At 42.6% G+C, this 14,805-nt stretch overlaps 1 protein-coding gene across 1 annotated transcript in view; it reads right to left on the reverse strand.

Annotated features, from left to right (window-relative positions):
• Window positions 1-14,805, reverse strand: part of RRP36 (ribosomal RNA processing 36) — a 33,829-nt gene that overhangs the window by 17,209 nt on the left and 1,815 nt on the right. The window contains exon 2 of the mRNA XM_056853064.1: window positions 12,561-13,052. Coding sequence (XP_056709042.1) covers window positions 12,561-13,008 — 448 coding nt within the window. The 5' untranslated portion in view covers window positions 13,009-13,052. The remainder of the gene's footprint in view (window positions 1-12,560; window positions 13,053-14,805) is intronic.

Raw genomic sequence — 14,805 nt, forward strand, 5'->3', positions numbered from 1 at the left:
GAAAAATCTCGTATTCTCAAAACTGAAATAACCACCCAGTGAAGAAATTGGTTGACTATGCCTGCCAAGAGTTGCCTGCTACAGGGAAAGCCCAAACAGAAAGTGGCAGAACACTGAGTGTTGCCACCTACAGCTCCATGTTGAAATCAATCCAATCCAACCTGGATGACAATATTTCTCTTACAAGCCTTGGGTGTTAGGCCTTTTCTCACTTTCAGATAGCACCTTTTAGATTAGACAGTTATGTAGAGCAACAACAGACCATCTGACACGCACAGTGGCGTAGCGTGGGGGGTGCAGGGGGGGCCGGCCGCACCGGGCGCAACATCTGGGGGGGCGCACTCGCACTCGCAGCTCTCTGCCCCTGCCTGGCTCACTCACTCACTCTCTCTCACTGCAGTGAGGGCTGTGCGAATCCGATCCGAGCCGCCGGGTCGCCGCCCACTGTGGAGGGGGGGGTGCGTGCCAGGCGTGCGGTGCGGTGCGGAGAGAGCGAGGGAGGGACTATCTGGGGGAGGGACAGGGAAGCAGCCGCCCAGCGCAGCGCTGAGCGCGGGAGAGAACCAGCATGCAATTGGCTGAGCTGCCGAGCAGGAGGCGGGAGGACTCGAGGAGACGTGGGGAACTGAGTAGAAGCCGCCGCTGCAGGTAAGTTTGGTTGGTTCAACAGTGACTAACAGTAATAATGAAGATCTAGGGAGAGCGTCCCAGTCTTCGCTTGCTCCTGACCGGTTTTTTGCTTTGCAAGACAGAATCTTCTCTTTGGCCCACTGGCTCCATCTTGTGGAGGGTCGCGGGCTGCACTGTGGGAAATGGGCCCATGCCCGTCCCCCTGATCCCACCTGGGTTTTTACTTTTCGGAGCAGAGTGGTCCGTCCCTTTGGCCTGGCTTTCCCCTCTCTCAGCCTCGAGGCCACATTTGCTTGAAGCTGGTAATGCCCTTCGGTCTCTCCCTTGCATGTAGACGGAGACGGGCAAATCTCTGTACGGTGTCCTGTGCTCTTGCAGTGGGGAAAGTGGAAGAGGAATTCCTGCTGGACAGCGTCCCATAAGGGGAGAGACCTGGCTGTCTCCCTCCCAGCCACCCTTAAAAGCTCCCAGAATGATTGCCCTCCTCAACTCCCCTTTTGGTACATTTCCGCCTCTGGCTGCGTATTTTCCCATGGTATAGCCTAGCCAGGATTTTCAGAATCTCAGTTTTAGGATCGGGGCCCTTGAGGAGGTGTAGACCCCTCTGCTAATCCTCCGCCTCAGACCCTTGCCAACACCAACCGGCCTTCCGCCTGCTTGGGTGGGTGAGTGATCGGAGGTAGCCAGTGGCCCCAGCTGCCTGGCTGCTAAGCTAGAAGGGGGAAAATCACATTGGAGGGGTCCCCGAAGCTGCAAGCTGGCTCCAGTGGCGCGCTGTTGCATTCAGGACCTTTGAATGGGAATGGTGGGGGAGAGGAATGCTGCCTGTGGCTGCCTCCTTCCCCCAGCGTGGTGTAGTGGCTGAGAACAGTGGACTCTAAATCTGGAGAAACGGGTTTGATCCCCTGCTCCTCCACATGAGCGGTGGACCCTACTCTGGTGAACTAGGTTGGTTTCCCCACTCCTCCACATGAAGCCTGCTGGGTGACCTTGGGCTAGTCCCAGTTCTCTCCGAACTCTCTCAAGCCCCACCTACCTCACAAGGTGTCTGTAGTGGGGAAAGGAAGGGACTGTGATTATAACCCACTTTGAGACTTCTTAAGGTTGAGAAAAGCAGGTTGTAAAAACCATCTCTCTCTCACACACACACACACTAGCCTAAAGTGCACCTCAGTAATGCTATAGGTTCATTCTGGGAACAGGACGCAAGTAAATATTATTAGAAAATCTGTGTCCTTCCTAAGCCTTTTTTAATTAAAGCATAAATATTGCATTCTTAACATAGACTAAATCCACAAAGCATTACACCATCCTCCCATCATAGTTACATAGATAATTAAAGGAGAGCAATTACATGAGTCCATAAAAGTTTCTTACCCCCCAAAGTAAATAGGTCACAGGCAAGAAGCCCCTTCTGAGAAGAAGAGCTTGGTCAATACAGCTTCCCGTATTTACAGGATTTTAAAATCATCTCCTAACAATAGCGAACAATCCCACTTGATAAGGGTCCACATTCTTGGCTAACCCATTATCTCATAACTTCAAACACCAAAGAAGGTTATCTATTCTTTAAATATCTTCTTAGAATATTTATAAATGTTAGCCCATTCTTGCTAGTCTTGATATTTGTTGTCGTTTACGATGGTTGTGAGACGACATATAATAGCATGGCCCATGCTAGGTTACTACATTTGTAGATTTGTATTCATAGACCTGCTGAAAATGTGGAGAATGTGTAATGCATGTTCGCACTCAATAAAGTGTTTGAAAATAAACTTGTATTTAGATGCATTTTACTTTAATTACATCAGTATTTTCATAACAAACAATACATGTGCTTAGGGGGTAAGGGTTTCTTTAACTAATCTAGTGGAAGAGACTCGAGTGCTAAAATCCACGGGTTAGGGGGCGCAAATTACTTGCCTTGCCCCAGGTGCTGACAACCCACGCTACGCCACTGGACACGCACACACACAAACTGAGGTGCTAGATCTACAGCAAACTCAGATGCGATCTGTGTACTCATATCCTCTCAGGCAGTACCATTATAGAATAACATAAGGCATCCTATTGGGGCACACTTGAAGATGAACATATTAAGGGGATAAATGCGATCCTCTGCCTCTACTTAAGAGAAACACGTCAGCCTCTATTTAGAAGAATAGTGAGTCATAAATCTGACATAAAGAATAGAAATGTCCAGAAACCATTGACGTAAAAAATAGAAACATTCAGAAATCATGCTACTCTCCCAAAGATTCTCAAAGCAACCATACTTCAACAGAAAAAGGGAGGGAGGTCTAAGTGAAATTACTGAATTAGGATTCATCACCAAATGTGATTCAGTTAAATTTAGGCTTCAACTATTGGTTTTTTTTTCTTCAATGTGAAATTAGCCTAATACAGCATAACAAGGTAGCATTACCACCAGTAAGAAAGGTTCTAAATGGGTCACTCTGATGAAGAAGGGGTCTGCTTATATCAATTTTTAACCCAGCCTTCTTCCAAGGGATTTAGGGTGGTATACATGTTTCCCCTTTCCTATCCTCACAATAACCCCACGAGGCTGTAAGATAGTTACTGGTTCAGCCTCATCAAGTGAGCATCATAGCAGAGAGGAATTTGAACCTGTGTAGCCATTGTACTCTTCACAACAAGGTTGGCACAACAAAAGAACCAATGTGGGGTAGTGGTTAAGAGCAGTGGACTCTAGAGAACCAGGTTTGATTCCCCACTCCTCCAAATGAGCGGCTGACTCTAATCTGGTGAACCGGGTTTGATTCCCCACTCCTCCACATGAAGCCTGCTGGGTGACCTTGGTCTAGTCACAGTTCTCTCTGAACTCTCTCAGCCCCACCTACCTCACAAGGTGTCTGTTGTCAAGAGAGGAAGGGAAAGAGATTGTAGGCTGGTTTGATTCTCCTTAAAAGGTAGAGAAATGCAGCATATAAAAACCAACTCTTCTTCTTCCTAGCGGTCCTCTCTCAAGGATATATTCTACAACAGTTCAGGCATTTTCTGTTGCTGCCCTGCTGCTGTGGAATAGTCTCCTGGAAGGAGTGAGGCAGGCACCTACCGTTGCTGATTTCCAGGGAGACTGTAAAACAAAACTATTTAAAAGCTTATGGGGAAGCTTGAAGGTTATACATTTATGCTCTGCCTTACATGTTTAAGTATCTAATTATAAAAATGAGCGTGAATTATTTTAATTAATGATTATTTTCACATTGCATTTATTGCTATTACTTGCCTTAGGTCCTGTCTTTGCTGGGAGAAAGGTGGGCTGGATAAAAACTCTAAATAAATAAAGCTCTTTCCACGCTTGTGTGACACACTTGCTCTCTATTGCAGATTTACTGCTACCTCTTGCATTTCGTGGCTTTTTGACCCCCATAAGGACATCATCTGATGAAGTGGAATTTAGACCATGAAAGCCTGTGCCACAGCAAATCTATTGGTCTTCAAGGTACCACAGGACAGTTATATCTACTAACACCTGAACTGGTAGGCATGTGTTAAAAGAGATGAGTGATAGAAAGGCAGGGTTTTATAAGCCTTCAATCACATACTCCTCCCTCCACCCCATGGGAGAGGCAGTGAAATAAATACTGTCCCACTGTTGCCTCTGCACCTTCTTCCATGAGACTTCTTATGGCTTAACACCAACTCTCCTCTTCCAGCTACCTGCTTCTCCTTTTTCCAGTAAGACCCAGTTTTTAACCAAAGCCTTTCCTGAGGAACTTTTGCCTCTCCCATGAGGTGGGAAGGAGAATGTGATTGAAGATTTTATAAAAGTATTTTGTTAATCACTTATCACAGAGGTTGTATCAGTGGCTATTCGTCATGATGGCTAAACGGAAGGTCCGGGTTCAAGGCAGTGGAATTCTAGATGCTGAGAAGAGGCTCATTGACTACTGGTGTCTGGATTTTTGCATCCTGGTCTATTAAATTTCAGAGAGGTAAATCTGCTACATTTAGAAATAATGGCTGCAATCCTCCCTGAACCCTGGTGAGGAAACAGGATATTGCCACATCTCTTAAGGAATGTTACTCAAGATTAAGGAAAGTGTGAGGAACGCTCCCAGGATCTGAGTAAATTATGAGAGCAGGTAACACAACAAAAAGTGAGAAATATTGGCATACCGGTATACAAAGCCACACACAATGGGAAGAAAAATATGAAGTGCTCTAAAGTTAATAGATGCTAAATTAACGGTGACATCTCAGGGAAAAGATTAGCGATCTACTGTGGTCAGCTCAATAAAACCGCTCTCCCTTGCCTTCGACAGCAGTCAAGAAGCAGCCGAGCAATGCAAGGATGCATGACAAAGACAAAAAATAAAATTGAAAACCTATCCCATTACATAAATAAATGGTACGCTCCTCAGGCTGATATTTGGTTCAATTCTACCCTGTTTAAAACTAATTAAAGGAGGGAAAGACAAATGACAGCAAATGCGTGGGAAGAGATTAGAGTTGTTTAGCACAGTGAGGAAATGAAGGTGTCACAGAATAAATGGAAAGGAAAAAAAAGGACATCAGACTCTCCAACTCACCATTGCTGTTTGAAGAGATGTTTGGGGGAAAACAGCAACCCAAATTAAAAACTGATTTTAAAAAAGTTATACACCACTGAATACTGTTCAGTGTCCCCATAAAAACCACACAGAACCATGACTATATTGTACCCATCCCCAACTGCAAAATCTGGTATCACAACTGAACAAAGCTACTGGCGCAAGGCCAACTTGTTGTCTGGTACTGTGAGAAGAAGTTAGGGAAAGGGGGCCCCTCGAGCTCACTCACTCCCTCTTCTCCTCCTGCACCACAATCCAGTTAGTTTTTTCTTATATACCAACTAGGCAAGCTATGATTTGCATTTAGCATGCTAATCAAGATTGTAAATTCCTGCTCCTTCTCAGCTGGCCATCCTGATTTGCAGGACAAACACAACCCATAACTTGTTGGTTCTGCTGTGACAGCAAACTATAGTTTGCCACAAAAGAGGAAGTTGTGCCTTAGATTGTGCTGTGCAAGGGATGGACGAGAGCCTGTGAGCACAAAGACCCCTCAGGCTCCTTCACACAGCACCACACTATGGTTAGGAATTGTAGCTCAAGGAAGCACTGCATAGCCCAGTATTTCCCTGTCAACAGAAACAATGGAAGGAGAGAATAGCCATCTTTTTACACATGGTGGATGTTGAAAGACAACTGCCGAACTAAGATACATTTCACCCAACGATGGGGTTTTAAAGACAGCTGTATTTCTTAGAAATCCCAACACTGATGGAGGATCAAATTATCTAGCTTCCAAGACTGCAGCCACTCAACAGACTGACCGGGTTAGAAAGAAATTTGAAGGGGAAAGTCAATTATACAACTATACAGTGTTTTCCCCACATGGTTAATTTCCATGTTGAGAAAACTGACTTAAAAAGCACAGTGTAAATGTTCATTTTACCACAAGTGAACAGATCAGGAAGCCCTATGCGCACAAACATTTTAAATGCAGAAATAATCTTTAAGCAGGGGGAAGTAGCTGAGTACCCAGCTTGCTGGGGGTAAAGGGAAGATGACTGGGGAAGGCACTGGCAAACCACCCCGCGAACAAAGTCTGCCTTGGAAACGTCAGGATGTGACATCACCCCATGGGTCAGGAATGACCTGGTGCTTGCACAGGGGACCTTTACATTAGGGGGGGAACAATATCTGGAAGGGCCCCGAGGCTTGAAAGAAAGAGCACTGGACAAGATGGATTCTTGGTCTGACTCAATGTATCAATTTTTAAGGCAGAGACTAGTTTTATGCAACCTATTAGGCTGCATTGTACTGTGACATATTTTCCACTTAACACGTTTGCTATCAAAGGATGTAAACCCCCTCATCTTTTTTGTGCCTTTGTTATCCCTTCTAATCAGTCATTCAGGCTTGTTCTCATGGAACTCATTCTCATACATCTGCTCCCTCACAGGCCAACTCCCTCATGCTTAAAGGCTATTCAAAGCTATCAAGCACAGAAGCCAACCTCAGAGGTGATAAACGGAGGGTCAAAAGGTACAACCAAGTAAAAAAGCCAAAAGAATCACAATTAGCACATATGGCTGGAACAGAAAGAGGAGACTCCTGATGAGGTGCAGTCGCTGCCCACTAAATCAGTAAAATCATTATTATACAGGTTGAGTATCCCTTATTTGGAATTCCGACAACCAAAATACTCCAAAATCCAAAACTTTTTGAGCACCCACAGAGGGTAATAAAATGGCATGTGTGCAGGCCGGTCGCACCAACGGCAGGTTCCCCACGATGCCCCTTATGCACAAAAATATTAAAAATATTGTATAAAATTACCTTCAGGCTATGTGTATATAAAACATAAACAAATTTCATGTTTAGACTTGGGTCCCATCCCCAAGATATCTCATTATGTATATGCAAATATTCCAAAATACGGAAAGATCTGAAATACGGAACACTTCTGGTCCCAAGCATTTTGAATAAGGGATACTCAACCTATATAATATATAATGACGTACACATAAGTTGACCGTAAAATGCCGCCTGCCTCTAGATCAGTGATAAATCAGAGAAAAGAAGAGGGTGCCTATTTTTTAAGAAAGGAATGACTGGAATCCCTAGGATGAATCAAGTAAAGTCTGAAGCCTTCCTCTAACTTATGTGGAGCCACTTAAGTTAGAGGAAGGTTCCCTAGGCTGGAGGAAAGCTTCAAACTCTGTGGAACAGAACGGCTGGATCCACCCATCTTCTTGAAAATCTATAAATTCTGACTCTTTGCAGTTACAAAGTCTATTTAAAATGCAATACACGTTTGAAAAAGGCAACAGCTCATTAGCAAAAGATTTGATCTGGGTGAGCAAGAGAATGCTGTTTGATGCAAATAACTGGTAAAAATCACTGCTGCTAAAGCCAGGCTTCCAGACCCAATGACGAGAGTCCACTTTGGCCCAAATCCACAGTGAGTTCCATACACGCACAACCAGGCCAAACCTCTTAGTTGCATCAGCCCTTATGAAAGTGAGATTTACCAGTAGAATGTGCTCACTGCTCCAAGCACAGGTACTAAACCTACTTTAACATTGTCTATCATATTAAATCTGAAGTAGAAGCACGAGAGAATTTCAGAAGAAAATCAGCTTGTGTTTCATAGATTACAGCAAAGCTTTTGACTGTGTGGATCATGAAAAGCTATGGCTGGTTTTAAAGGAAATGGGTGTGCCACTACATCTGATCGTTTTGATGCGCAACCTGTACAAGAGGCCACAGTTAGAACAGAATATGGAGAAACGGAATGGTTTCCAATTGGCAAAGGTGTCAGACAAGGATGTATTTTATCTCCCTATCTCTTCAATCTATATGCAGAACATATAATTAGGAAAGCTGGATTAGATTTAGATGAAGGTGGAGTGAAAATTGGAGGGAGGAACATTAATAATTTGAGATATGCTGATGACACTACATTATTGGCAGAAAATAGTGAAGATTTGAAACAACTACTGCTGAAAGTTAAAAGAGAAAGTGCCAAAGCAGGACTACAGCTGAACATCAAGAAAACAAAAGTAATGACTACAGGAGAATTACACAACTTTAAGGTTGACAATGAGGAAATTGAAATTGTTCAAGACTTTCTATTCCTTGGCTCCACCATCAACCAAAAGGGAGACTGCAGCCAAGAAATTAGAAGGAGATTGAGACTGGGAAGGGCAGCCATGAAGGAGCTAGAAAAGATTTTGAAGTGTAAGGATGTGACTCTGGCCACCAAGACTAGATTAATTCATGCCATCATATTCCCTATTACTATGTATGGGTGTGAAAGCTGGACAGTGAAGAAAGCTGATAGGAAGAAAATAGATTCCTTTGAAATGTGGTGTTGGAGGAGAGTGTTACGGATTCCGTGGACTGCCAAAAAAACAAATCAGTGGGTTATAGATCAAATCAGGCCTGAACTGACCCTAGAAGCTAAAATGACTACCGGTAAACTGAGGCTATCGTATTTTGGTCACGTCATGAGACAACAAGAGTCACTGGAAAAGACAGTCATGATAGGAAAAGTTGAGGGCAGCAGGAAAAGAGGAAGACCCAACAAGAGATGGATTGACTCAATAAAGGAAGCCACAGCCTTCAATTTGCAAGATCTGTGCAAGGCTGTCAAAGATAGGACATTTTGGAGGACTTTCATTCATAGGGTCGCCATGAGTCGGAAGTGACTTGACGGCACTTAACACACACAGAAGCACATTCACTAGACAGTCCCACTGAACAGGCCTTCTGACCAAAGAAGCTCAGGCTTATGCTACAACAGCAATTAACACAAACCTGAGAATTATATTTAATTGCTTTACTACATGGATAAAGTCACCAGGTACTTTGCTAAATAGCTAAATGATGTACTAGGTTTACTGCAATGTGGAAGAAGTCAATTTGTTTAATGGCAGCATTTACCAATGGGAATCTGCTCTTCTCCCAAACACATGTAATACAAATGGAAAAGCTAATTAAAAATGATTATTCAAATAGGGGCTTTCAGCTTGTTAGCTTAAAGAGCTTTAATTTAAACCAATTCACTCCAGTCCTTTTCTCCAAATTTGGCACAGGTCTGAGTGGCTGTTACTGGATGCCGTTTGCAGAGTTTAGAAGAAGGAGCACTGTGTCAATGTCATCCCTTTGACGTCTGCTGAGGTTTTGTCATGGAAATTGGGGGGGCACACCATTTATATTGTTTGAACCATGGTTGAGTAGCTTTCCAAAGCTTGTCTATTTCTCCTCACTGAAGTCTCTTTTTGCAAATTGCTGGGCTGAATTCACTCACTATAACTCATTTTTATTTGTATTATTAAGCCTCATCCCACGCCGCTCCCTTTCCTCCTCTCATAACTGGCATTTGCCTAATATAGATTGAAATTGCTCCAAAGCACCAGGCAGTATTACAGCACTACATAACCACCATAAAATAAAATTGTGATAAAAACCTCCAAACTCGCTTTATGGCTCTCATGATATTCAAGGCCTTTTCCCAGGATTTTCATTCTTAGCTCTTTTATTAAAAATGTAGGCAACCAAAATTCAGAACACTCCCACATATGTCATAATTCTGCAGTCTTTTCTGTCTTTCCTATACTTTCAACATATTTACTGAGCTTAGCTTTTTCTTTCCACAGCTATCCATCCTCCAAATAGCAACTAGTTATCACATAAGTCACCATCATGCCATTAAAAGCTATAAGACAGACCGGCAAATGGTAGAATCGGTGCAAATCTGGGCTGCCAGTCCATTGTTTCTGGACCACCATCCCAGCAACAATGCAAAGAAGAGTGCTTGCATAAATAAGAAACCAAGCACTTCTCTTTTTAAGATCATTACTTTTTGGACAGTGATGAAATTCTATTACTTGATATTGTATTAGGATGCCTATGGAGCAGTCTTTTTTTCTTTGCTGTTCCCACCCCCCATGTTCAGCACCTATAATTTGTTAGATTGTTTCAAGTTGTGTGTTCGTGCAAAAGATTTAAAAAAACACCAATTACTCCCCATAAACCCCTCTCCATGAAACATTTTTCTACTTTTCTTTGAGTGTTTAATTTGCCCCAGCTGATTTATTCTGTACAAAAGAATCATTTTAGATGGCCATGTTTTGTACCTCTGCAGAATCATCTATTATTTGTGTACCACTGCGTTTTCATCACCTTCTATTTTCATTTTTGAATTTCATTAGTGCTTTTTGTTCCCACTCCCAGAACCATTTATTATGCTAAATGAGACCTAATCCACATCCCTGCTGAACTCATTAGACACCTTCCCAATTAACTACATTTCTATTTATAATTGTGCATTGTTTGTGGTAGGCCAGCCATTTTTAATTCATGTAAAAGCATCACTCTTGGCACTGCCAACTCTCAACTATTTATTAAGATTCTCTAGATAACGGCGATGTCTGAGCGATATACTGCTTTGAACCACCTAAGTATAAAAGAAATCTCAATTTTTACTTGCATAAGTTTCTGAACTTCACAATAAACCATGGCTATGGTACACCAGTATACTATAAAGGGAAGGCAACAAATAAACAAAATTTGAATATATTTAAGCTGGACCAATCTTGTGATTTTGAAAGGAAAGCAAGCAGGAATCTAAAAGCCTGAGCTTCACAATGTTTGTTCAGTTTGGGAAGATTTCCACAACTTCATTCTTACAAGGAAATCTTTTTTTTTTCTTTTCTTTTTGTGTGTGTGTATTAAAACAGGAACTCAAATGTCAACTGAAAAGGTTGCCTAAGGAGGTCTCGCTTTTTCAGATATCATATCACATTGCTTACTGCAATTAGAAAACACATTTTTAAGATGGAAAAACATGTCTGTGTGGCATCATTTATTCTCTATCAATGCTCCAGGCTGTTTCTTACTGACAGTATCACAAAACTCTAATACGCTTGCTCTGTGGAGGAGACCGAATGGTAGTTTTGGCTGAAAGCTGAAGCATATATTTTGGACTCCACATTACAGTAGATTTTCAACAGACCTGACAGTGGAAATCTGCACAATTACCAGGAGGCAAATTTGGCTTTTTATGTAGTAACTAAGCTGCTTTAATACAAGGTTCAAGTTGCTTACTGCAGCAGGCGACATGACTCATACAAAAAATGCTAGTTCCCAGCACCAACATTTGTTTCCAAATACTCTTTATTCCCCAATTCCCTGTCCTAGAGTATTCGGCATTTTGTATCAACCTTTGGAGAGCTACATCAATGCACATAAATGTTTCATGACAGAAACCAGTGGCAAACTGCTTTAGGTTTATGAGTCATTAGGGAGAAAACTGAGAACAAACTTTAGCATAATGCTTAATTTTAAACCAGCATATTCCTTAAGCTTCTTTAACCTCAATTCAGATCAATGTGAGGAAATACAGACTACTCAGATTTTAACAACCGTGTTACCACCATAAGAAAATGCATGATGTTACCCAGCCTACAGACTAGCCCATATTATTGACTATTTAAGATTTATACAATGATGTTTTGGCACTTTCGATCAGGCTAGTAGAGTTGTTGCAGTAGAGTGGCTGTGTGAAATAAAGAGTTCCCAATTCAAATTTTGCTTCAGATTTGAGTTCATTAACAGTACAATTCTAAGCAGAGTTGTACCCTTCTGGGTCCAGTGAAGTCAGTAAGTTTAGAAGGGTGTATCTCTGTTTAGGAGTGTATTCTAAGAGACCTTATGTCAACCAATATTATCATTATATTGAAGATGGGGTGAGGTATGGGATAATGAGAGTAAAAAAACAGTGATCTGCCTGGCTGGGTTGATAAAGTACAAGGTTCTACCATTTGGAAGTTCTATATGGACCATGACCTTAGTCTTGTCACATGAGATTTTTGGCAAGGTTTTTTATGTGTAGTTATATCTGTTTAGAGAGACTTTTATTGTGGGAGAAAAGGCAGAATAAAACATGTTAATGAAAAAAAATTAAATATATAAATGCTAAACATTGTCTACAACTCTTATTTGGTGACTCCATATTATAACAGAACCAACTATTTGGATTCTAACAAATTGCTTCTATTAAACAGAGTGCAAGAGGTTGTTCAAATGGAGAACACAACTTCTTTGGCATCTGTGTAAGGGTCTGCAAAAATGCAGACCATCACACAGAAAGACATCATCTGCTGGCAGGGACAGCATCAAACATGTAAAGTAGCTGCTGATGCAAGAAAACTGTAGGACTGTTAAGCAACAAAGAAAACAGTCAGAAACTGAAATGAATGGTGGTCATAATGTATTCTGGTGTTAACTGACACAAGCACATCTACGACGCTAAACCAGAAGCAGAAGTCACCAGAGAAAGAAAAGCTCAGAGCTTCTGACAGGTTGACACAGAGATGCAGTTTATTCAATTTTACAGGCATCATTTTTTACCTTTTGTCAATTCAGGCTTTGAAAGGGGATTGCTTGCTGTGTCCTCTGAATCTGAGTCTTCATTGTTGCTTCTTGAGGAATCACTGCCAATTTCATCATCATCGTCATCTTCACCATCATCACTACTGGTATCATCACTGACATCATTATCACTCTCAACTCCCTCAAAATCGCTGTCATCTGAACCCTCATCGTCGGCTTCCTGGCCAGCAGCATTTGCTGAGGGCAGCAGCTTTGGTCTCTTGACATCATTAGCGCTTTCCCCAGGGCCACCCGTCATGTCACTCAAGCTTTGCAGAGGTCGCTTTTGAGCCAACGTTTGACGACTGAGGATGGTAGCCTCTCCACTTTCTTCTGAAATCTGTACTGCTGTGGTGCGAATGACTTTATCAGAAGAACGCTTCTTTTGGGGATGACCCCCATATTTATCCCCGCGGAGCCGCTTCATAAGGCTTTTGGTAGTTTTTGCTGTTTCAACTGGCTAGCCTCAAACTGAAAGAGAAAATACCATCAGTGCTCTGTTTTATCATATTTTAACATTCAACAACAACAACAAAACAGGATTTGTCCTCTCTGTCCTTTCTCTGGCTTTTGTAGGCCAGCTCATGCAAAGATCAGGACTGGAAAGAACTGTACAAATCCCTTTGCCAAACTTGAGACGAGTCTTATTGTCGGACTACGTTGGTTCTGCATACTGAAGGGTGAAAGGGAAGATACTCCCTTTTGCCGTGGGTCCTAGGCAGATTCACAAGGCTAAAGCTCTCATTTGGTTATAGAAATAAGATGTAGAGCTGTGCATCCATATTTACTCTGAGCTGGAAGTGACATGGCAACTCATAAGGTCTGTGCACATTACAGCTGGAGCGCAGATGCTCTCTCCAGCCTACAGCTTTAAACAAGTGGTAGGAGAACGCACATCTCCCAGTGTGCATGAAAGTGAGGACCAAGTAGATATGCTCTTCCCTGAAATGAAATTCAGCAACATCAGAAAACAAAAATCACCACGGGCTTTAACTCTTTCAGGGTCCCTTATATCTGCCTGAACATTTTGTAAAAGAAAACCTCTTAATACCCAACACCAGGCCTGCTCTTCAGTCACTCTTGCTGGTCTGGTCTCCAGGATTAAGACTGCTATATATAGGTTTGATTCATACATAATGAAAAACCACACTTTAATTAAACTGTGATTAGTGGATCATGTGAACTCAGCCCTCCAGCTAACCACAATTAGTTTAGCTCCCTGAAGGCAGGATCTGAAGTTGTTTATTAAGCACAGTTTCTCTTAATTATGGTTTCACGCTATCTAAGATTGAGAAATTCTGCCTTACAGTTTCTCACACTCCCCAGGCAACGATTCCTTGCAAGAACCACTCAGAATTGAAACTACTCTTGCATTTCACCATATCTCACTAGCCGTCTCCCTATCCATGCTGATCTTAAAGACACAGGAACACTGGCGTGCTCCCCATCTGGGGTATCCTGAGCCATTTTTCTGCTCCAAGGACCCTCCTCCTGTGCCACCTGTTTGTCAGACAAGCTCCAATGGCAGCACCTCTGTAGCCACCTTGGAGCTAAGGCGGGTGGCAGCAGCACAGAGGCTGAAAGGGCATGCTTTCTCCTTCCACCTGTGCCACTGCTGGCAGGATCTGGAAAGTGTGTCACTCCCCAGACCTGCCTGCAACTGAGGCAGAAAGCAGTGCTTCTGCAGCCCACCTTGGATCCGAAGGAAGCGGCTCCAGCAGCTTCATAGGTGCAGTGGATGCATACCTTCTCCGGTCACACATGGAAGTGCATTGTTTCCCAGACTTGCCTCACTGCTGTCATGGTAGAAGGCGAGCTCTAGCAGCAGAACATGCAATAAGCATGCCAACTTTGGGATGAAACTGGGGAGGGGTATCACTTGGAAGAGACTGTGTGTATGATTGTTCTTACAAAATGGTGTAAGGAAATCTAAGAATTTAAGGAGATGTGAACAAGTGGGTTGCTTTCTGTGCTGACAGATTTCAGAGTTCCTGCCCTTAGCGTCACCAGCCTATGATAAATGACTTGGTGATGTGGGGAAACAAAGCCCTTCAACTGGTGTTGCAGTGCATGTTGGGATAGCAGGCTAGTTTTTAAACATGAAGATGGAGAAGCTGCAGCCAGGACTGGTCAAAAACCAGGACTGAAAGATCCTCTGTGAGCAAAATCCTGGTTTCACAAACTATCTGCAGTTTAAATAAACCACAGTTTCACATTGTCAGAA

This window comes from Euleptes europaea, chromosome 7 (assembly GCF_029931775.1).
Source record: "Euleptes europaea isolate rEulEur1 chromosome 7, rEulEur1.hap1, whole genome shotgun sequence".
NCBI lineage: Eukaryota > Metazoa > Chordata > Lepidosauria > Squamata > Sphaerodactylidae > Euleptes > Euleptes europaea.